The 25,071-nt window shown below is 36.7% G+C and overlaps 1 protein-coding gene across 16 annotated transcripts in view; it reads left to right on the top strand.

Annotated features, from left to right (window-relative positions):
- Nrxn3 (neurexin 3) overlaps positions 1–25,071 on the top strand; it is a 1,484,695-nt gene that overhangs the window by 1,416,256 nt on the left and 43,368 nt on the right. For 12 of the 16 annotated variants that reach the window (XM_077800321.1, XM_077800320.1, XM_077800323.1 and 9 more), the window contains one exon: positions 17,472–17,550. In XM_077800321.1, the coding sequence (XP_077656447.1) occupies positions 17,472–17,550 (79 nt within the window). Of the gene's footprint in view, positions 1–17,471; positions 17,560–25,071 lie in introns of all 16 variants that reach the window. The other 4 variants (XM_026401104.2, XM_026401140.2, XM_026401121.2 and 1 more) reach the window with 1 other exon arrangement.

Genomic DNA, 25,071 nt, shown 5'->3' with positions numbered 1-25,071 from the left:
TTCACCCACACTACCAGTCCCCACATCTGTCTGTTAATTCTCTATTATTTTATCAAAGCTAAAACCCCAAAACCATCATCTTCCTGAATTCCTGTCTGACTCTTCCAGAGAAGGGGATTGCTCTTTCCTCAGAGCCCATTTTTTTCCTTTTTATTATTAAGGATATTTATTCCATTTATACACCTGTTTAATGATTAGCTTCTTCAAGACGGGGGGCCACTTTCATATGACTTTTTGGGTTTTTTTTTCCCAAAGCATTAGCTCAGAAAAGAATCCTTGAAAGAGTGAAGGTGAGTTGTCGGCCTTAGAGACCAGGCAACAGAATTTTTCTAGACAAACTGAGTGTACCGCCATGACCTCCTTAGGACCATCTGCTTTCAGATCTGCTGAAATTTGTAAAAAATTTTGGAATACTTTAATATCAATTGGGAAACAGCCACTGCCCCATGGCCCCCAAGTGCCTTTTGTTGATCGGGAGGCCATCTGCATGCCTCCCAGCAAGACTCCCCTCTGTCTCCGCTTTAAGGCACTCTGAGGGCTGGGCTAGCTGAAGCTTCTGGGATCTACCCCCAACAATATAGCCATTGTCTGTTCTGAGGAATCAGTCCTCCTTCCACTCTGGTTAGTACAAACTCACTGTTAACTTTTACCACGCCCCTGCCAATAGCATTGTTACAGCCAGCATAGCACCCATGGAAGGTAATTAAGGCCACAAACTATTAGTACACTTGGCCACAGCAAAGAAATTGTAATCTTCCCTGCACCACAGCAAAGAAAATAGAATCTGAATAAGTGCTAAAGATCCTAAAGAATTTTCCCAATTTAGTTGCAAAAGTTAATGAAATTAAGATCCACACTTAATGTACATATTTGGCCATATATATATATATATATATATATATATATATATATTTTGTCTATGGTATAAACATAGATAGAGATTTACTTTTTTTCCATAGAGGGGTCACTAGGGAATTGGATTTAATTTTGCCCTATGTGTGCCAAGCAATTGGTAGCATAGTAAAACTACTTTATGTATAAACCATTATTGCCTTTTCCTATAAGATATTGCTTATGTGGGAAATTAAAAGTCCAGTCCAAATGTATTCTTAGGTATTCAGCCTATGATGATATTTAAAACCTAAAGTCTATTTATTCAGCATTTAAAGGTGTTTGGTGACTTCCCTGTGTGTTAATGTGTGCTCGGCAGCTCACAACCTTTAAATACTCCCCCTTCATGCATTGATATATGCATTGAAGGGAATACGAGCAAGGGGTGCTCAACTATATTAACTGCGTAACGTTCAACTCAAATTTATCTAAGAAAGAACAGTCTAGTGCATTAATGTGAATATTCAAAGATAGATGTTTATCACAATGGACTCAGAGGTACTTACAAACAGTGTAATTGCTGAAATCATTTTACAGGGCATTTATGCAGAGTGATTACACATACTCTGACTTTCCTTTATGTAAACAATTTCACTTAAGGGTTTAAGTGTGTGTCCAAAGAATCACCGCTGCCTCCTAGGTTCTGCTCAACCATGACTGTTTGGAATGATGAAAAGCGAAACCCTGATATCTTTTTCTTGTCTTTTCTTTTCTTTTTTTTTTTTGGGGGGGGGGGTGAGGCACTTAAAAGACTTCTTGCAGAAGACTAGTCTACTCAAATATTAAATGGTCCCAATTTCCAGATTGCTACCTGATGCCCAACTTAATTGAAACCTATAGTACACAATACACGGCTATTGAATTGCTATAAAAATTGTTTATGGGCTTTTCTGGACTGTCTTTTTCTTTTTCCAAAGCAAATGTATTCCTCCAAAGAAATCCCGTTCTTTTTTCTAAGCTTTATTTTATTTTTAATTTATAAATGATCATTGTATATATTTAGGAACTGCAATGTGATGTTTTGATACATGTATGTATTGTGAAATGATAAAACCAGGCTAATTAACATACTCAGCACCTCAAATATTTATTGTTTCTTTGTGGTATGAATATTTAAAATCCATGCTTTAAACTGTTCCACAATATACAATATATTATTAGTAACTGTAGTAACCATGCTATAGCTCACCAGAGCCTATCCTTCCTGTCCTACTGAAATTTTTAGTCTTATATCAAATCTCCCCTTCTCCTGATCCCCCCACCTCCTGTCCTCTGGAACCCACCATCTTATTCTTTAATGTGTCTTTGACTTTGTGCATTCCACATGTGAGTGAGATCATACAGTGTTTGTCCTGTGCTTGACTATTTTGCTTAGTGTGATGCAGTCTAAGTCCATCCATGTTGTTATGAATTCTATGGACAGAATTTCCAACTTTTTAAAGGAATAATTTTCCATTTAAACACATTGTTTAAATCCCCTCATTCATGGATGAGAAACCCCCGATCTTGAAATCGAGCTTATAAAGCTATCTCCAAAGGTCAGAATTAATAATAATTCAGCAAGGATGGAAAATACTTCCTTCCTCCATCCCTACAGTTCCCAAACTTTAAAAATCTCTTCTAGCTCACTTAATTCTATTTAAATAAGCAGACATTATCTGAGCACTTACCATTCATTTCTTTCTTTTTTTCTTCCTTCCTTCCTTTCTTTCTTTCTTTCTTTTTCTTTATTTTTGCACTTAAGTTCTGGCCCGATACTAATTATAGTCCTGTGGGTGATTTCAAACCAATAATAAATACCTCCATAATTCTGACAACTATCATAGGCAGTAACATCTCTGAGTCACTTATACCACTTCCAACCCACATAAATATAATACAAGTGAAGCAGATGTCATTGTATCATATTTGCAGAAGAGAAAACCAACGTGTAGAGTACTTCCATTGCCCTGGGCTTCCACCATAAGTAAATGGCGAAGCTCATGTCTTCTGACTCCAAATATAACACTTGCCCCTTGATATTATAGTTGCCTCCAGACAAGGTTCTTTCCTCCCTCAAGTAGCAATCAGGTAGAGGGAAAATGTCATAAGTTAGAATATAATAAGTGCTTTAAGTGAGATCCCTAAAAGAAGTATTGCATTTTTCAGCTATGAGATCAGGAAAGTGCTTCACAAGAAGTATTTAGGTTGGATCCTAAAGAAGGATGTATGGAATTTCAGCAGGTAGAAATGCAACGAAGTGCAAATAGAGCTGGATAAGATGGAGTACAAGCCAAAACATAAGTCAGCAACTTAATACATTTGTTCAAGGAATGTAAACATTTATTTAATAGTCAGAATGTGGTGGTATTTACAGGGGCATGTGGTAGTAGAAGATAATGCTTTCAGTTAACATTGGAGCCCAGGGGTAGAGGATCTTAATTTTTTTAACTGTTTTTTTTTTTTTTAAGTCAGCCCTCTATTTGATAAGCAGTGAGATAAATCTGGACCAAAAGAGTTACAGACAAAATCAGTGTTTTATCCTGGCAATACTTTCTAGAGTTTACTGATGAGAGCAAAGTCAACATAGGTGGGATATCTGGTTAAGGAATCTCAAAATTCATCCAGGAAAGCCACCAGGGCAGTAGAAGTGAAAAATAAAGCAGCATTTTAGAGACGGACTTTGCCAGAATTGGTGCCTGGAGGTGATGGTGAGTGGGGAGGATTTAAAGATGACCCTGAGGGTTAGAGCCTGTACCTGAAGAGTCAGGACACCACAGGCAGAGTGGCCACAGGGGTAGTAGGAGAAGATACTCAGTTCAGTCTGGGATATGTAGATTGCAAATGCTTAAAAGATATTTAATCAAAAGCATTTTCCCTTACTAAGGTAAAACTATTTCTCCTTGCACACTCAATTCTATAATGATCCTTCTATAGCTTCTCTTGCTCCAATGAATTGGAGTTTCAGTGAGCCCTGTATTCACAGTGGAGCTCTCCCCACCAGGCTGACACCCAAGTCCCACTCCTGCATATTATGAAAATGTCACCTGGTAACTCATGTGCACCAAAGGCAGAGACCATTCCCAACAAGGTCTCACGTCTTCTCTGCCTCCCATTGATCTCTGTGGCTTGCCCTCTCTTTAGGATAGATTTTAACTTCCGGTAGCAGAAAACCTGACCTGTGGTGACTGAAGAGACACTATATCCTCTTATGGAACAAGACTTCTCTAGTCTGGAAAGAAGAAATCTACTTGATTCAGCTCAGATTATGTTACATTTGATGATATCAGAATCAGCTTCTCAGTTCTGTTCCTGGCTCTTTTCTCATACTTGCCACCTTATGGTCACCAGATGGCTGCTATAGCACCAGACAACCCATCCAAACCCAAGGAAGATGGAAAAGCAATTGGATCAGCCAAGCCATTTCTATATGCTCTTGCAAATGTCCTTATTCATCTCTTTGTCCAGATCTGTGACACGTGGCTACTTCTAGTTACATAGGAGGCTTGGCTAGAATGGTCACAATGCCAGCCTTGGGAAGAAGTGTGAGGGACTGGAGATTGGCATTGTTTGTGATAAGATAGTTGACTTCTCTGCTGCAAAATAAACACTTGGAAGGCAGGGACCATGTTCCTTTAGGCACATTGATAGACATACAGATTTGGGATAGGAATTGTTTGAGGGATTACTCTTTGCCTAGTATCCTCTGAACAAATTTAGGAGTATAGCCAGGTGCAGTGGCACATGCTTATAATCCCAGCAGCTTAGGAGGCTGAGACAGGAGGATCGTGAGTTCAAAGTTAGCCTCAGCAATTTAGCAAGGCACTTAGCAACTCAGTGAGATTATGTCTCTAAATAAAATACAAAGGGCTGGGGATGTGGCTCAGTGGTTGAGTCCTCCTAAGTTCAATTCCTGGTACCAAAAAAAAAAAAAAAAATAGGAGCATAGGAACCTCTTGATATGTTAGACAATCTTTTTTTCTTCACTTATCAATAAAATAAAATAAAGGAAAAGAGTACATGCTGAGAGGAAATCTATGCTGCTGTAAAAATAGGATAGGGCCCAAGTGCGCTCTTCAGTAATGAGTGCATGAAAAGAAGCTTCTTAAATTGTGAATGTGGCTTCTCTTGTTTATTGCCCAGTAATCCTGTTTTATTGATTTCTGTTTATTTCCAATCAACTGGAATGAGGGACTGAGTTGTTTAGAGATCTTGATCCCTGAAAGGTTGTCATTAAAGCTACTGTGCTGTATTTAGTTGTTTATTTTTTGTTCGAAGTGACTGAATCAATACATATACACACAAAACACCTTTTCCTTTGCTCTCTTAAAGACTAAGAGGGAAAAAATACAGAAAAGCTAAATAAAGATGCTCAGATTTAAAAATATATATATATCTCATTCCAGCAAATGATATATTGATTTCTTTCAAATTAAAAATACTCTTTGGACAGTTTTTAAAGATGACAATGATTCTGCACAGTTGATGCTCACTGACTTTCACTTCCTAAGAGGGTGATCTGGAGAGACTGCCCGCTTACCGCAAGATTAGCTGGTTCTCCACGGCAGTGGAGAGAAGGAAGCTTTCCTTAAAGCCAGTGTTAGTAAAGGCTCTTGATTTTGTTGGGTCAGTTCTCTATCTGGGTTTTATCATTCACCATACAACTTCTGTGGATAAGGTACATTCCAATTTTTCCAAAAATAATGTGATCATTATTTGTCTTTAAGGAGGTTACCTTGAAACTCTGGATTTTCAGAATTGAGAGGAAGTGGAGAGAGCTGTATGCTTATGAAATATTCTCTGCAATGTTGTTAAATAGTGGTCAAGGTAGATCAAGAAGGGAAAAGGGTAAGCACCTTATTAGGACCACCATAACAATATAGAATGGTGGTGCTGTTTCTCCCAGAGTAACTTTGAGAGAATAAAGCTGGTTAAGGATCATAGCCATGAAGCTAGGGGTAAAGCACAAGGGACCCAACTTCAGGAACATAAACTATTTTTCATAATTTAAGTTTCTGAAAACCATGTCACATTCCTTTGGCTGTTCAAGAGCATTTTGCAGAACTGTTCTCAGGGGTGGCTACATAATTTGTAGAAACCAGCACATAAGGAAACCAAGAGTCCCTTGTTCAAAAAAGCACTAAATATAAATCTCTTTCTTTTTCTTTCTTCCATAGACTCTTTCACAACTTACCATGCTGTTTTTATTTGCTCTCTAATTTCATTTTAAGGAAAGAAAAATGAAAATTTAAAATTATTAGCCTAAACATTACCATTCATTTTTATATTGTGCAGTGCTAGTTTTCAATGCAAATTTAAGGGCATTAGGCTCAAATGCAGAATCACCAAAATAACAAACTTCTTATTTCATAGCTCATATATACATATGCATTTTGCTCTTACCAGAAACATGGAAATTCTGCCCAGACTAACTTGCTGGGTTTTGTTTCACTGTTTGATCTGCATACATTCTAGCAACACTGTGTAACTTCAGCTCACTGATGAGTGATATAGGACTGAAAGGGAACCGATCTCTGGTTCTTTCTGATTTCCTTCTTTCTGCTTTATAAGCAATATCTGATCCAAAGAGAGAAAGTGGCCTTGTTGAGGCTCCCAGTGCTCCACTTAGTAGCTGGAACATGCCTTCTGTTACCAAGGGAGATATAGCATGGAACCCCAGGCAAGAGAAATGCAAAGATGGCCAGCTTTAGACTGAAAACTTGTTCCTAACCACTCTTGTCTAAATGCCAATACCAATCTCCCCAGGAGAAATACTGGGGAATTAATGTTTTTACAAAAGGTGTTTGAGTCATATGATTCCTGCACAAAATATGTCTACAAACTCCTGTGCTCATGAACATTATATGTGGATAGGGTGGCAAGGAACAGGGTGGATACACACATTACAACTATCTCCTGTGCTGCACACATACCCCATTGTTCCATTGTCCAACACTCACAAAACACACATTTAGAGATAAAGTGGTTAAGTGAGCATGCAGCCCTGTGTGCTACCATGGCTCTCATGCCTGTGATTATTCCTGCTGTATTTCCACCTCCCACTTTGACAGTGGGTAAATGTTGTTGCTTATGAACTAGAATTGGAAAATATTGTTAGCTTTGCTATCCATTAGAGATCAGAAATGAATAGCCTTGTTCTATCCCATATGGAAGTCGTGTTGATTGGTCTTTGTAAATTATTTCAAATGAATATCTGAGATGGGATTATCCATTTAATATTAGTTGCAGTCTGGGGATGAGGAAGGGACTTCTGGAGGCTAAATGGGCCCATTTGGGTTCCAGAATTTCTCACTCAACAGTGCCTGAAGACCTTCTCTAACTTGAGATTTATTATATACATCAAACATTTTTATTTGAATCTGATTCCCAATCTTTCTCTGTGGGAAGTTGGTATTATCTTCTAGACATGAGGAACTAGGGCTAAATCCTCAATCCATAGCTGACCTTTGTATTTTCCTTTCTTGGGGTTTTGTATCATGTTTCCCATTTGACCCTCATTTTTTCCTCTCACGGTTCTGACTCAAACTTGCTGACTGAATATCACTCAAAACTCCCTCAGTAATTTATTAAGTCCAGCTTCAAATGAATAACCTGGCTTTAGCTGCTGACTTTGCTCTAACACCTACATTTGGCTTTTTCCACATTACATTACATGGCTGAGTGGGAGAGAGTCTTTTCAGTGTGATAAGGAAAGATAATTCTTTATTTTGATTCCTGTATTTCATATTCAGTTGATTTTATTTGCTTGTTCTGGGTAAGTTTTCTGTACCACATACTAAGTTCCGGACTGTACTAGTATGCACTTCTTATCGTGTTTACATGACACATTTTTGAGCCTCAACTCTCTTCATTACTCATTTGCTGAGCACAAATCTCAATCATGTCCAGTCTTCTAAGCTAATTGTTCTCAACTCTTTTCTACACAGACCTAAGGGATGCCCATGTGCATTATATAGTTCTTTCAGTAAAAAATGACTTACCATAGATAAACTTTTGACTATTTTTTGATTCCCAGTAGTTTTGCTGTTTCCCCACCCCTTTCTCCCCCGCCCATCACATATAGTTCAATTCATTTTAAGACCTAAGATTGAGAACCAGTGTTGCATGCTCTGGATTAAACTGCTACCTAACATTATTTTGTTCAGAGTTGCTGACCAGTGTTCACACTGCCCTCCCAGCCAGCACACTGGCTTTATCCTGCCCCTCACACCTGCTTATTCTCCTCTGATGTTCATTTTATTAAGTTCTCCAAGCCATGCTTTGACCAACCAGGAAGGGCTATTTTTCCTTATGTGGTGCATTTAGGCTACTAAGATAGAGGGCCCAGAGAACTACCATCCCACAAGCCAATACAATTCTATTTTCCTTATTTTATTTTCAAACATGCATTCCTCTTCCCTCTACAAGAATAACAAACAGCATGCAGTAAGACACACTATTAACATCTTTGGATCAGAAATATATCGAGGCTCTCCATGATGGAAACTAGTTCAGGAAGTCTACTCATATCACTGCTTGTGGGTCACATAAATATTTGGCTTTGGTTACTCCCCTTTTTAAATAGAGGCTTGGTTTTAGACCAGAAATCCCATCTCAAAAGAAAAATTTAAAAAAAGAAAAGGAAAAAAAAAAAAAAACAGAAGGAGGAGGAAGAGGAAAAAGAAGAATGAAAAGTAGATCAGGTCTTTGGAGCTTCAGCTAAATTTTTGGCATTCCCTTATAATGTTCAGAGCCTGAATACTGAAAAGTTTGTGGTGGAAACCAGACAGAGTTTTCTGTGTAAATGCAGACAAATTTCTCTGATTAGCAGTCCTAGAGAGGACTGTGCCAATAAGAAAAGCAACCATCAGACACAGCATTATGTTTACATAATCAATAGGCACCCAGTCTGGATTTCCTAGAGATGGTGTAGGCTGGGTAGATGGTTTATTTTTCTAGGTCTTTTTTTTCTTTCTTTTTTTGTTTTTGTTTTTGTTTTCTGTCTCCTAAATAATATGTAATTTCTCTAGGCCAAGAAATAAATTGAAAGGATTTAGAGGGATTTGCTTATCAGTGGAACACCACGTAGCATTACATTCCTCCTGCTTTAGGGGAAGGTACATTGAAGTTTGGTTAATCTTCTGTGGTTCAATACTCTCCTTCCCTCTGTCAGTCTGCCTTGAACAACAGATAGATTAATCCCCTTTCCACCCACTCTCTTCTTCTTCCTCCCTCCCCTCTCTCTTGATTCACTCTTCCCTTTTTGAACAGATGGAAAAAATAACTTAAAAGTGGAAAGAAAAAGAAAAAAAAATGTTGCACTGTACTTATTTATATCATTCTTGAAGACCTCAGTGTTAGAAAGGATCCCAATCCTTAGCACAAGATATGGCTAAGCTTAGCTTGTTTTTTCTACTGTTAATTAAATCTTGACTCTGCAAAGGGATTTCCTTAAAGGCTAGTTCATTAGCAAAAATTATTATAAATCATGTCATACTTTATCCTGCTCCTGTGGAAAAGAAGAAGAAAAACAAAGACTTTTGAAGGTGGGCAAAGGTTTTAGGGAAGTAGGAGATACTATGTACTTGGATTACAGTAAAATCTGCTGTCTTTAATGACAATTGATAAATAATCAATTTTATTACGGTGGGTACTCCATATTAATTTCAAAGTTTTGTAACAGATAATGGTTTATTAACTAACTGGTGTTTTAGGACAAAACTGGTCCTGTCCAGTACTCAACATAGTAACTGGCATATCATAGGCCATTAGTAAATGTTTGTGGAGGAAATGAATGATGCATGAGTAAATGCAAGCACAATTAAAAACATATATCACAGACAATGTTTTGCTTTTAATTCAGATTGTTTAGTGAGCTCTGTTCCAATTAAATAATTTTGATTAGGCTCGATGCAATGTTTTTAACCTAAGGCAATTCTCCTTAGAAAACTTCTCATTCCATGGAAATATGAGCCAAGTTAAGTTGTTCAAGTGATTATCACCAGAAGTCATAGAGAGAAGAAAGGAAATGTGTTTAAAACCCTACAACATGACTCCTGGAAAATAGTGTTAAAATTCACAGGGTTTAGATCCAGTGAAGACAGTTAGACACGTAGAGATGGGATCCCAGAGTCACCTGAGAGAACATCGCAACAAACTAGAACTTTGTTTCTGTCACCATTATTCAGGACCTGCCTGATGCTGAGTCCCCATCTTCCACACTTGAGCATGACAGAGTAAAATCATTTGTTTCATTTTGTCATAACAATGTCAGATACCTTTATTGAAGATGACTACACAGGGTGTGTTTAATCAGAATACAATGAGACTATAGATATCACACGAATACATCTTACTGTGTTCTGAGGTGGCTTCTGTATTGGGCTTGTGTAAAATGATAGAAGAGAGGAGGAAAGAAAGTCTTCTAATAAGTTTGCCCAACCTCCTGAGCTCTTTTCTCTTTGTCTTTTTAAGTCTGCTAAGCCATGCTTTCAACCTAACAGGAAGGGCTATTTATCCTTGGGTGTTAAATATAAAAATCATCCCCGGATGTGTGTGTATATTAACATTGATCAAAGATGAGACTGTGATGGCAGGAGTTTAATAAATAAAAACTTAGTAAATAAATAGATGTAAAGTGAGATAGTCCAACTTCTAAAATCTTATCTAAGGTTATAGGTTTACCTAGAGTCAGTGGGCTCCAGGTAACTAGAAAATACTTCCCGTATCCTTTATTTAAAAAGAGGATAGATACTCATAAGGCAGTTGAATGGAACTCGCCCTCCTAAGAGATATTTAAAGCACTAACTCCATCACAGAATGGAAGTGAAGAGGGGAAAATCTAAAACACCAAGCATTTGAAGGAATTTAATTCTTTTTAGCATGGAGCAGCTGCAAAGATGTATGGCTGTTTTCAGTGGGACTCCAGAATATTTATGGGCCTTTCTCTTTTCCTTTTTCACTGGAAGAAAGGAGATCATCATTCTTGAGTGTGTTATTTATAATTTCATAAAGCTGTTCTGTGGCAGGACTTATTTTATCTCACCCTTAATCTCGGTCAAATAACCATGCTTCGAAGGAGCTGGGTGCAGAAAAATGATTGCTCCCCCAAAAGATTAGCCCACGACCAGTATAAGACAAAGGGCTAAAGGTTAGAATTTGAAGTCATGAAAGACAATTGGGCAGTCGGGAGGGCACTTGGCAAAACTGTCATGAACAGTTCTGATCATTCGGTAGACATTCTGGACACCAAATTGTGGATAATAATGAGGAATGGTGTGAAAGGGTCCCTGTGCTGAGTGGAGCAGAGGACCTGCAAAATAAATAATTAGAAGCAGGTGATTGTAGAAACAATAACTCATTGGAAGAAAATGAGAAGTCAAGTTGGTGAAACTGAAGGAATTGGAAGGCAAATAGACCTATAAATTTACTTGGGTGGACAGAGTTTTGAGGTTTCATCAGTTCCAGTTTTATTCCAAAGTAATTTCAATAAGCATTGGTAGGGGAGAAAAAAAAAAGAACATAAATGCAATAAAAAAAAAAAACTTTCAGGAATGGAATAAAGAGGGCTCCTGCCATAGAGATATTTTATTGAAAGTTATTATAATACCTATCTTTAGTTTTATGAAACCTAATACAAAACCAAGTAATTTCAACATGTGGATTAGAAATATGAAACACATTTTTTAAAATAGAGTAGAATGAATTATTATTTTTAATATAGGACTTGGGTAATATATAACGGCAGGAGACTATTTTCCTCCTCTTGAGAAAGCAAGGTAAGGTGTTTAATCTGTACCGTGGGGAACGCATTCCCAAGCATTACATTCCAAAGCCATGTGTGTCAGCCTGCACAGGAATGTGATGATGACACTGGTGGGATGTGGAGGGAGGGGCAGGGGACAAGGAGAGGAGCCTGATAGGGCGGGTTATGAGATGAGTGCTTGCTAGCCACGTTTCCCAGAACAAGATGACAATTCAAGCAGCTGTCAAGTATCTCTCTTCATGCCAGTCACCCTGTGCCATGTAGGTGCACAAATAAACTGAGCTATTTCATGCCTTGAACCCTTTTCAAATACTGTGGATTTCACAGGAAATATCTTTCTCCTCCTACCGCTTGTAGTTCTGGCTTTTTGCTCCCACCCACCCATGGGTCCCTGAGGGCTCATTTTCCACTTTTCTTCTGCCTGGGAGGTATCTCTACTCTCCTGCTATTTGCTCCATGGCATCTTCTGTTTATTTTTGTCATAGCATTGAATTTACTATGTCGAGTCGAGTATGTCTGTTTACTTGGCTGTCTCCTCAGAGAGTGTATTCCAGAGAGATCATGTCTGTCTTGTCTAGTGCTCTATCCGTCATAATTGGTACAGTGCTCTATTCATCTGAACTCAATATGCATCAGTTGAAGAAATAAATGAATAAACAAATGAATGAATGAATACACAAAACCTCTTGATAGTGAATCTTGCTGCCCAGCCACTACCAAAAAAAATTGGCTCGTGGGTGGTCATGGATCTTTTCTGCTTCCCTCAATGACATTATAAATGTTATTGGTATTTAACAGATGGAAAACTATTGTGTAAACACTGTAAACTTATCTTCTGGGAATTGTGAGAACTTCAGGTAGTCATCATGAGGGGAAAAAATGTGCAGCAGATGATATGGAAGGTTCCACCATGGACATCCCCAACATAACCACATGAACAGAAATGTTTCCTAAAGCTACACCATTACTTGAAGGCACCTAGTGGTAGGCGGTTAAAATAGCAGAGATCACTGGAAATGTCTACACTCTTGGCTCTTGTGAATACTGTAAAAATTAATGTGTGAAGTGCTTAACACAAAGCCTCAATGTGGCAGGTGTTAATGTTGCTATTAGGCATGATTCCTTATAATTCCTGCATCCATTTCTTCATAGGAGTACCAACTACTTTTCTTAAGGAATTAAACATAATTGTTGAAAATGGTTGTGTTTATGGAAAAATGCACCCCCCCAACATATCCAAAGAGGCTAATGAATTTTATTGAAAGGCAAAAAGAAAAAAAAGTGATAGTTCTGTTCTACTCTTAACAATACTATTCTAAGTCTGTGTAAATACTCGACTATGGAGCATGCTACAAGTGGTTATGGGAATCAGTCATCAAAGAGGGACCTTTTCTTTCAAGAATCAGCATTCGACCCTGCATTTGCTTATATCTGTGGAAGAACACAGGGTGGGGGGGAGCTTAAAAAAGTTAAAAGCCCTGGGTTTTCCAAGAGTAAGTGTAACTTGCAATCAATTCAAATTGCTATTACTTAGGATATGATTCTAAGCTGTTCACCTCATCTAAAAGCCTTGGCTCGTAATTTTTGACTTTTCCAGATGTCAGGGACAGAAGCAGAAAAAAAAGAAAATTTGTATATGAGCATTCTGAATCCTGAGTCCTTTTCTGAATTATGCCTGATACTCCTGGCAGAGAAAGTTCTACTGAAATGACACAGGCATGGCAAATGTTGGATGCCAGGTTCTTGAAGAAAACATTGCTTCCTGCCCTGGGCAAGGAGGGATTGGGATGTTTGCAATTACTTTGGGAGTTTCAGTTAGTTGTGACTGAATGGTGATGGTGAGGTTTAAAGGGCACAAAGGAAGGGGCTGAATCATCTAAGGACCACACAAATTGGCTAGGTCCAGTGCCATTGGAAATAGATCATGTCTTTATCCCTCCTTAGGGCAAGGGCAATCAGAAATGGAGCATCAGCAATGGACAGTTCTAATAATGGGGATAAATCATAAAAGTTGGAGTACATAGGCAGAAACAAAATTTAGCAAGTTAGGAGTCACACCACACTTAGAATGACTGATTGATTGACTGATAGGCTGATTGATTTAGTTATTTAGGGAAGGAACTCACCCCTCACCCCATCACTTTCTGGTTGTAAGTAGAAGCACTCTGCCTAGAGACAGACCTGCTCTTAACACACTTGGCTACACTGCCACCTATTTAACCCTCTTTGAATCTAGTCACCATTTATAGGAACTACTGGTAACATTGAGTTCTGTTGCCTGGGAGGAAAATTATAATCATACATATTCATACAGAAGATTAGCAGAAAACAGACCTCTTAGAAGCTGAGCATGAGGGAATGAGAGTCGGAAGGTTTGAGGTCTGCAGGGGAATTTAGGAGCTCATCCTTGAGGTGGAACTGAATGCGGGGAAGGGATTGGAGAATAGGAGAGTGGGGCCATCAACAGTGTTACCCCAACCACAGGAGGAGAAACTTGTGAAATACAGAGAAGGCTGAAAGATGCTGAGAGGAAAATAATATATCTTCTTTCATTCTTGGAGTCCAGTGCTTTTCCTGAAAATACATTTGCATTTTATATTCTATTTCATAACAATGAAGATGACTCTCTTAGGATTGAGTCAAAGCTCCAGTAATATGATATAAATGTATGATGTGGTTTCCATTGGAGTCACACATTGTTGCCATACATTTGCTCAATGGACTTTTAAAACATTATTGTCTGACCTTCAGTTCCTGAGTGGAGTTCACTGATTGTTACCAACTTTCCAGTTTCTACTCAAAACTAGGGGCCAAAGCCGGACAAGGGCCACTCTGCAAGGTCCTTCCAGTCAACTCACTAAAAATTAATTTCCAGTTGAGTATATTTTATAAGTGTACTCTCAACATCTTTTTAATGACCCACCCCCATGAAGTTTCTCAGAATCTTTTTTTTTCCTCATTGTTCTTCTTCCATAAAATGTTAATGCCCAACATAATTTATATATTTAGTTATGCAGCTGTGGTTTTTGCGGGGGGTCACAAATCATTGCATTAAGATCTGGACCCCAGCCCAAACTGATTTTTACTGCCATAGAGAAGCATGCTTTAAAACTCTTGATGATTGTAGCTCTTCCAAAATGATGTTTGCCTCTTATAATTGCTTTTTTTTTTTTTTTTTTTTGGTACCAGGGATTGAACTCAGTGACACTCCACCAATGAGCCACATCCCCAGCCCTATTTTGTATTTTATTTATTTAGAGACAGGGTCTCACCAAGTTGCTTAGTGCTTTGCCATTGCTAAGGCTGGCTTTGAACTAGGGATCCTCCTGTATCAGCCTCCCAAGCTGTTGGGATTACCGATGGGCCACCACACCCAGCATAATTGCATTCTTTATTTGTAGTTTCCATTTATTTCCTTATCACTTACTTTCCCTAAGTAATTGGAAGTAGAGCTGCGTAGGGCCCACACACAGCAAGAAGCATCAAGGGGTGCTTGTCCTTTCTCCAACACAAATAACTATTCCCCAGAATATGACTACCAGCTTCAGCTGCCAGATCTGAAACATACAATTCAGAGGTGTCTAATTGAAAAAGAAAATAAAGATTTGTTTTTTCTGCTAAGCTTAAGGAGGAGCAGGGTGTGAGGTATATCCCTGTCAGATGTAGAATAAAGATTGATAAAGTAGTTTAGGGGACCTCTCCACTACTGCCAGTGAGATGAAATGAATTACCTAACATGGTTTCTCTGCCATTCTTTCCTGTGCCCATAATCCGACAGCTAGCATATCTATATAAAAGAGGATGTTTTCTGGAAATATTAAGCATATGAGTTGTCACCTGCTAGGGCTGCTATAACAAAGTGCTGTAGACTGTGTGGTTTAATCAGCAGAAATATATTTCCTCACAGTTCCAGAGGCTAAAAGTCAAAAAGGAAGGTGTTACAAGCCTTGTCTTTTTGTGAGTCCTCTCCTCTGCAAATAGTTGGCCATCTGTTCCCTGTGTGTTCATGTGGTCTCACCCCTGTGTAAGTCTGTGTCTTAATCTCCTTTTTTTTTATAGGTACACCAATCATATTGGATTAGGGCTCATCCTAATGAATTCATTTTAAGCTAATTACCTCTATGAAGCCCTATCTCCAATACTGTCACATTTTGAGGTACTAGTGGGTTAGGATTTCAACATATGAACATAATTCAGCCCATAATATCATATAAGATGAGGTACAAATAAGACTCTCGTGGGTCACAAATACACAAGTTAACCAAGATGTTCCTGTTAAATCCCTTCTATGTTTCTCACTGGCTGAATGTCTTCAGCAACTCAGGTAACCTGTGTGACTTCCATTCACTTTCAACATATGATACTCATTCTGTCTCAAAGGATGGTTTTAGGAATTGAGTCTAATTAATTAATAATAGCTAGAACTGATAAGTAAAGCTACAAGTCAAGCATGTAATTGGCTTATAGTAATTGGCTTATAGTAATTGCTCAATAGTCAAGGAGGGACCAGGTATGGTGATACATGCCTGTAATCCCAGTGGCTCGGGAAACTGAGACAGGAGGATCGCAAGTTCAAAGCCAGCCTTAGCAAACTTAGGCCCAAAGCAACTCAGTGAGACCCCCATCTCTAAATAAAATATTAAAAAAGGACTAGGGATACTGGCTCAATGGTTTAGCAACCCTGGGTTCAATCCCCAGTACCAAAAAATAAATAGATAGACAGATAGCTAGGTAGATAGATAGATAGATAGATAGATAGATAGATAGATAGACAGACAGACAGACAGATAGACAGACAAAGCAGTTTCTTTATTACCTATTTCTCTGGAATATGAATCCAGAATACAGTAGACTAGAAGTAATACTCAGAAAACCAATATTATTAACATGAAGAAAGAAAAAAAACTGTTCTTTTATTGAATACCTACACTACAGTCTCCTATGTACTCATATACATAGTAAGCCAAAAGTTTATTTTTTGCATAAGATTTGTAGGTCATTCATTCATTCAACACTATTTTTTTGTGCATCTAATCTGTACCAGGTACAGAAAGCAGTCTTCTCACCTTCTGTATGGCAAGGGCCCTTCTTACTTTCTATACCCAATGTCCTCTATGGTTCCTATAACAGATTAAAGATTCCCTGGCATTAGAGAGTTTCTGCAGAATTCAACAGGGAAATTTTTTTAAAAAAAGGAGAAAGGTCTCCAGTTGAACTATGATTCTTGAAGTCTAAATTTGTTCTGCTCTCTTTGGAGCAGTCTTACCTGAGTCCAGGGCTGTCGTGCTGTATCACTCTGCTGGTCCACATTACTAATTCAGCTAATTGCAGCAATTATGTGGAAGAATTGCTGCTAGTGAGAGAAACCATTATGCTACTCCCGAACAGACTGCATTCCACAGTGTTCATTAATTATGCCCGTCTACAGATTCACAACCACCAAATCATGCACTAGAGACTGCACACCATATGCACTGAGACCCTTCTGGAGTCACAGTGCATGTCTGTGTTGGATTGATTCTTTTAGTGCCCATCTTCTGCAACAGTCCTTGTCCTGTCCAGATCCTCACCTTTGAAATTAGAGTCAGGATGCATGATGTGATTTACAGAGAAGGGACAGACCTGAGTCTTCTGGAGCCACACAAACTGTCTGAACTATGGAGAAGTTAAAAATTCTCCATCCTGCAGCATGGCCCTCTTTAGAGGAAAGAAACAGCAGTAATGATGGGAGGTGGGATACTATAGCAAATCTTTGATATCTTCATGGATTTTCTTATTTTTCTCTCTCTTCTCTCTCTTTTCTCCCACCCCATCATTTGCCCTTTAACATGAGCAGCCAACCTCAGATGACCTTGTTTCATCTGCTGAATGTTCAAGTGATGATGAAGACTTCGTTGAATGTGAGCCGAGTACAGGTAGGTCAGGTCAGTCTTGTTTTGCTTGCTTTCTTCTTCATTTGCAAAAAAAAAAATAATACATACATACATATATGTGATTATACATGTGTTTTAAATATATTATAGTACGTTAATGTGTGTATTTTCTATATCTATATATGTATAAACATGCATATATAAATATTCATGTATAAATAAAAGCATCACATCCCATGGAAGGATCCCAGGGAAATTCAAAGTCCATTGACAGATAAAGAAAAATTCCATGGTAGACAACCAAACTTCGGTTGTCAGATGCACAGATTAACCACTGGGACAGGAAATGTATGGCAGCCAGTGTGCAGCTATGAAATTGACAAGGGAGTAAGAGCATGAGGAATTCCATATTGGAATGAGATCAAAGAAGCCTGAACTCAAAGTGGAGCCATGGAAGATTGACAAATATCACTTAAACTTCATGAATTCTTCTGAGCTTAAGTAGCAAAAATAAATATTTCAAAAGTAAACCAAGCATATTTTTTTTCCATGGGATTTCAACAGCAGTTAACATGGTATTAAATTTATACTAATTTTGTTCATTATATGTCTAGAGAACTTGTACAGCAATATAGTATAGTAAGTACAAAATTAGTACTGAATCATGCCATGTCAACAGCTGCGATGCTTCAAAATGTATCTTCCAAGCCGAAGTTGAGTAGACTTTGGTAATTTTAGATGCTTTAATGTGTACCTCATTTGGACCCAGATACATTTTGATGTTTTATGGTCTTATTTTATAGTGAGATATATATGATATAGTGTCCAATAGGCAACTGCAGACCCTAATTATTTCCTATCAACTTTCCCAAATCGTCTGTTTTGAGACTTACTCTAAATTAAACATTTATATGTATATAATAGAGAACAGATATCATCGAATTTCTGTGTATGTTTAGTAAAATTAAAAGCCTGAGGTTGGATCAGGATCTTATTTCTGCAAAAGCTAAAAGAAAGAAATAAAATTTTCCATTGGTTCTTTGGATTGCTTTAATTTTATTTTCCTTCTCTTTAAGAAAAGGCAAGTCATTGTTATTATTTTTTTTGTTTTGCTAATTCTAGAGAAATTTAAGTTTCATGAAAAGCAATATGTCAAAAATAAAAATCTTATATTCCTTACCCCAAAATTATTGATTTTAAATTGTGTTGAAGCCTAACTGCTTGGTTTCTTGCAAGTTGCTTTGGATACAGGAAGTTCTGTGGGTTTTATCCTTAGTATTACCCAGGGACATACCAATAATACATTGGCCTTACCATCCTGGAATAATTTGTTCCTTAGCTGTGTGGAGGGAAGACAAATGTGACCTTGTTAGAGTTTTTCAGGTTATTGGGTAATAATCTCTATGTGATAACTAAGGTTTTTAACTCTAAAGGGCAGATATATCCAATCCATACGAGATCATGACACCAAAGTTTTGTTCGAAAATTAATTCATCTATTCATTCAATAAATATTTCTGAACAGTAGGCAGGATATAATATATCTCCAGATTAGAGTCCTTCCTATTCCAATACTTTCATGAATGAGCTGTCAGAAAGTAAAATAAAGAATTTTGCTATATAAATTACCTCTCCAACATAGTTCAGTTCAACAAATACTTTTTGAAACCTAGCTGTGTCTGTTAGACATGTGCTAGATGTTAAGGACTCAGATATGAATCCAACATTTTCCTCAAAACATACGCAAAATGAACTGAGTAGCTAACCAATCATTGAAGATACTTAGACTTTAATTAGAATTTTCTGTTTGTATCCTTTCTCTGATTTTCTTCCTTTCTTATCAGTGATATGTGTGTAAGCAGCAATGTTTATCCCATCTTTAGAATATAAGCCATAACAATTCAAACTTTGCCATTCTGAAATATTATCACCATCTTCTCCAAAGAACCCCCCCCCAAGAAGGTCATCTTCACATGACCCATGTCATCAGAGAGAGAGGGATTTTCCAGATCTCAGGTTCACAAGTTGTACAGTTCTCAGGCTGTGTGTACATAATACTATTTGATATTGAACTTGAATAGGCCCAAACTTGATTGGTCCCAGACTAAGTTCATTTGATTTTTAGTGGCTGTACATGTGTTCCAGCTCATTGAAATGCAGAGAACAAAAATTCAATGCCAGCATTCCTTAAGGAACATGGGACAGTTGGGGAGAGGGAAACAATTTTTAAAATAATCTGTTGAATTCTGCAAGGGAGCACAGGAGGAAATGTGTTAAGTGGGGAGCCCTGAAAGAGTTAACACGTAGCTCAAATAAATTTATTAATCCCTTCTGCCTGGGATAATTTAATTTATCACGTTTGAAAAAATGAGCACTTTTGTTTCCTAAATTTATTTTTTTCTATACCATATTCCTGGTGAGTGATTTGGACACACACAGAAATACATCAGAAGCATTTTTAATACAGGAGACAAGTATCTCTATTGATGCAGAGACAAGAGGTTTGCCCTAAGGACCAGATTAACACTGGTGAGGGCTATCACTTTAGGATTATCAGGCCTTCTTCTATATCAAATGAAAGCTACCTCCACAGCCTTCCCATTTCTCAAGAACGATATGAATTAAAATCAGAAACATTACCAGTTTTTGGAGGCTCAGTGGGCACTGCCTGCACAACAATGGATCGTGGTGACACTTACCTAACTTTGACATAAATTGTTAAGCCTGAAATTCTATGTGAACGGTGAGATGAAAATTCTGGACTTATACAGCCTAATTCACTGCTTCCGTTTCTAAAATGTTATTCTCTCCCAGGCTTGTTGCTTGATAGAAATACACTACATTGGCTAATTATCTAGCCCTTTTTCTATCATACTTAACCTTATCTTCTCTCAGTTAACGAGTTTATTATTTTTTGTTTTATTATGAGGTGTTTCAAGTCTACACATAGTTTCCAGATTTATTTAGATTCACTTGAAACCCTCACACTTCATACATTTGGGCAGTTGAGTATATGCTCCAGTTCAATAACTCTTTTCTTATGGACATCAGGTTTTAAATGAAATGATTTTTCTAAATTTGTTTTCCTTACATCAAAATGAACTTTGTTGCTTCTGGCTTTGAGTCAGAGGTAAGCAGTCCCCTTTCATACCTAGAACTCATTTAGGCACTTAGGGATACCCATGGTTTGGTATAGTTTGATTAATTAAATCATGTTTAAGGATAAGTGTTTTTTGGAGCTTAGTTGACATTAGTCTAGAAACCTTATGAATCCAGTAGATGTGTATTTTTTTTCTGGAAAATATGCAAATGAGTTAAAAATCCTAAACCATGAAAGCAAGACACAGAATTAGAGCTTAATTAAGATTTGTTGACTGAATTAGTTTGACTCTCAAAATATCTCATAATCTCAAATTAAAATTGGAAAACATTTTTTCTATCTCTAACTTCATCTCACCATAAACAGCTAAAATAAAGTCTATTGAATTATTTAATGTCAATGATTTTGTGTAACTAAATGTTGTCCTAACAAAATCTACATTTCTTCCACAAAAATAAATGTTCTTCTCTCTTTTTTCCCTATCCACTTTTCTCCGGGAATTTAATTATTTTAGGAGTCACAGATATGATTGCATTTTTCTGAATATGTGCTTTAAGATTCCAGAATTGAGCCTTTTGACAATAAAACCAAATTAAGCCATCTGCATTCAGTGAAAATATCTAAAATATTTGAGTAACTACTATCTATCTAAAATTGAGGGTCAGGATTTAACTCTTAATTTATAAATGTTGACTGGGTTCCCCATAAAAGAAGTCAGTAATTAATATTTCAAATTTTGCCTTTGCATGCAAACACTTTCCTTCCTAACTTCACTTCTACTTATACTAAATTGGAAAGTGAGCTCCTACTTTATTTCATTGTCCCTCTTATGGGTCCAACAAGAAAAAGATAAACAGTAAAGGGCTCCAATAACTATCACGAAGTGAAATTCTCTCATGAGATATGGAAGCCAAATAACAATTAAGATCTTTAACAGGTTCACATTTGTGATCTAAAATGTGGTCATGAATTCTGAAATTCAGAGAAATTGATGACAGTTATTTTTAGTTTCTTCTCACCCTCTCCCACCTGTCACTGCTACTAATATTCTACCTTTAGAAGCAGAAATAGCATCAAAACAAATATAATCTTAGATTACTTTTTGTAAAATTAGAAATTATCAATTTCCCAGAGGTTACATATGTATAGTTTCAATAGTATAAAAGTCTTCATGACAGGTCGGATAGAACAGATTTTAAAAAATAAATAAAAAGAAATATCTAGGACTCCTAAGAAATAGGCACCTAAGAAATAGGCATAGAATGACTTAAATACCATATTGATTCATCCAGCTGGTATCTGGGAATACATTTTTCTGGTTGTCAATTAACCAGACTTTTTGCCTTTGCCTTTGTTCAGTGTCCTTTAATCAAATCTCAAGGAAAAGCACTTCCACCAGAGACAGGCAGTGAAAGATGAAACACATCCATCCATCGATAGTGTTGCACTGAACCCCTTTTGTAGTGGTTGGTTTGAAGGAAACGCTTAAACTAATAGCAGTAAAAGGAGACCACAAAATAATTACTATTTCCAGAGTGGTTCTCAGATATATTTTTACTACTCAAATCTATAGTCCTAGCAGTTTTATTTAGTGCCATTGCTACTTTGTTCCTTTTTGTTAGCACCATTACAATACCTAATGCAGATTAGGTGAAATTAGAATTTAGCAGAACACCAGTTACAGAGCATTTTTGTAGTTGTGTTTTCCAGGTGAACTGGGTTCTTTGTCTTTATCAGTTTGAGATGCCTCACTAAGGTATTTCCAATATCAAAATCTGGCATTGAGTTTTTAAAAGCTCACCAAATGAGAGTTTTATTTACTGGAACACGGTAGAAAATGCAGTTGAAATGTTAAGACAAAAATAATTTCCTAGTGACAGATAAATAGAAATAGAGCCTTATTTACTAGAATCTGAAAGTGACAGAAGAATGAAGGTGCTGATCGTTGGCCTTCAATATATTTGTGATCTTCTTTGTTTATATAAATACATTCTGTCAGATTAGTATCTCCAGCAAGTCAGAGGGAAGTTAGCCATCTATAAGTCTTTTTTGTGAAGAATTAATTTATTCATTTAAATTTAGAAAAAAATTCTAAAAATAAATTCATGATTGGTAAATAGAACCATGGGTAATTTTTGTCAAGTGGAGTAGAATATGCCTAAGTGAAAGGAAGTTTGGAGCATCACCATGACTAGAATTTCACATTGAAGAGCTCAGAACCACTTAAAAAAATACTTTGAATAAAGAATAAAATGAAAGTAATCTGACACAATGTTTTAGCTCTAGAAAGAGCAATAGAAATAGTGGGAAAATGACTTAATTGATCCTTGACTGTGGACATTAATCATTTTTGCATTTGAGTTATAACAGATGTCCAATGTACACAAAAGCAAACAGTTGCTTGCATATTTAGGTCAAGGCTAAATCCTATCAAGTTTTGAATTGCTTTCATTGATCTATAAATTATTGGAGTATATTCATGGGACCATAGTGTTCCCAATTTTAATGCTGTAATTTCTAGTTTCATTCATATCACATTTTTTTATATCCCAATACTTCTACTTCCCAAGTTAATTTTTAAGCCATTGTAGTTAACTATGTACTTTTTAAAAATCCTAAATGGTGAAATGCTTTGAAAGTTAGAATAAGAATAGAAATGGAAGTATAGGAAACTTCTACTAATTGTTTATTACCCTTTAGGCCATTGATAGATTAATAACATTGATGGTCTACAGGTCAACAGTTATTATGTAATTCATAAGAAAAATAACCAATTTAATTTAAAATTATAAAAATGAGAAAAACTTTTTATCCAACTTGATTACTGAAGATGTTTTTTTATGTTGGGGAGGAAGGCAAGGGAAGCAATGAGATCCATGTGTGACTGTGAACACTTTGATCTGAAAGTTGAATATGTCATTTATTTGCATTGCATTTTTGTGGAACACCTATGTGTAGGCATGGACTGGGTTCTAGAAAAACAAAACTCAGTAAGAGCAGACTCCTTCCTTCTAGGAATTTACAGTCAATTATTAAGGCAGGTAGAAAAGTAAGGGGAATAAAGGAATGAAGGAAAAGGAAGAGAAGAAACAATATGAACAATGAATGAAAATGCCTAGAATACTATCAGAACTCTCAGGAGAGTCCTTGAACTCATTGAAGAGTACAGGCACAAAAAGAATCACAGATGATGCCAACCACAGATAGATTGAATTCACACCAAAGAGCACACTTCTGTATCTTGGTTCAGGGGACACAGAAATTTTCATTTATTACAATGGAAACATTAGTACAGTTTGGTGACAAACTTTAATTTGAAATTTATGTGTGTATATATATATATATATATATATATATATATATATATATATATATCCTAGTGCCAGGGCTTTTTTAGACAAAAGATGGGCATGTTTAGAGCAAGAACTTCAAACCAAACTCATGAGAACTTCCTGTTTCCAAATGCTAATGCAAGAAGAAAATAAGGAATAGCTTAATGAAATCATTAAGTCCCCCCAAAATAAATACGTAAAGAGGGATTGGGTTTTAAAGAATCATTTTTATTAGTTTCCTTTTATTGTTTATGTTTGGAATTTTTTTTCTCCCATAAGTCCCAAATACAGGTACTGTGTGTGTATATACATATATATAAAATGTGTGCATAGTAAATAAATATATAATGCCTGTCACTCCATATATATGTAGACACAGTATAAATGGTACTAGACTAATATAAGCAGAGATTAACAGCCCCTGCCATCAGTCATGTGTTTACACAGAAATTCACACCATCATTCTTAACCAGCATCCGCTGACATAGACATGCATGATAACTGTTTTAACGTGGCAAACAAAGCATGCTAACTTTTATTTAGGTTTTGTTTTCTTCTTTATCATAGTTATAATGGTGATTCCATAATTCAGTTATCGTTGGGAAGGGTGGAAAGAAAAAATTATACAGATATATCTATCTATATATGCACATTCCTGTGTGCATATATATATAAATAGATATATATCTTGTATAGATTTGAAGAACATTTTCTGTTGTTTCACCTCATCTTGTGCCGCATGAATTTTTGGTGGTTCAATTTACTTTATTTTATTTTGATCCATATTTAGTATTTTGGTCATTATGGCTATTTTTAACTCATTGCTATACTTTTATGAATAATTATGATCATTGTTTTTTTTTAAATACTGAGAGATATATAGACATACAAATCAAACAAGGCAACAAAATCTTTTCTTGCCATCCTAATCTTGAATTCCTTCCCCTTCAGCATATCCCTCCAGTATTTATCTCAAAACAAATCCCAACAAAACCCAAGAAAGTTGTGTACAAAAGAATGAAATACTGTGTTTTCCTCTTCTTCCTTCTATGCATATTTTTCCTTTTAATTTCCTTCCTTTCCTTTTTTTTATTTTCCCCCATATCTGCACAGGCCACTTGCCTTCACTCTT

The sequence above is a fragment of the Urocitellus parryii genome, chromosome 6, assembly GCF_045843805.1.
Source record: "Urocitellus parryii isolate mUroPar1 chromosome 6, mUroPar1.hap1, whole genome shotgun sequence".
NCBI classification, from domain to species: Eukaryota; Metazoa; Chordata; class Mammalia; order Rodentia; family Sciuridae; genus Urocitellus; species Urocitellus parryii.
Note: the sequence above shows the minus strand (reverse complement) of the source record. Positions and strands in the feature narration are given on the sequence as shown.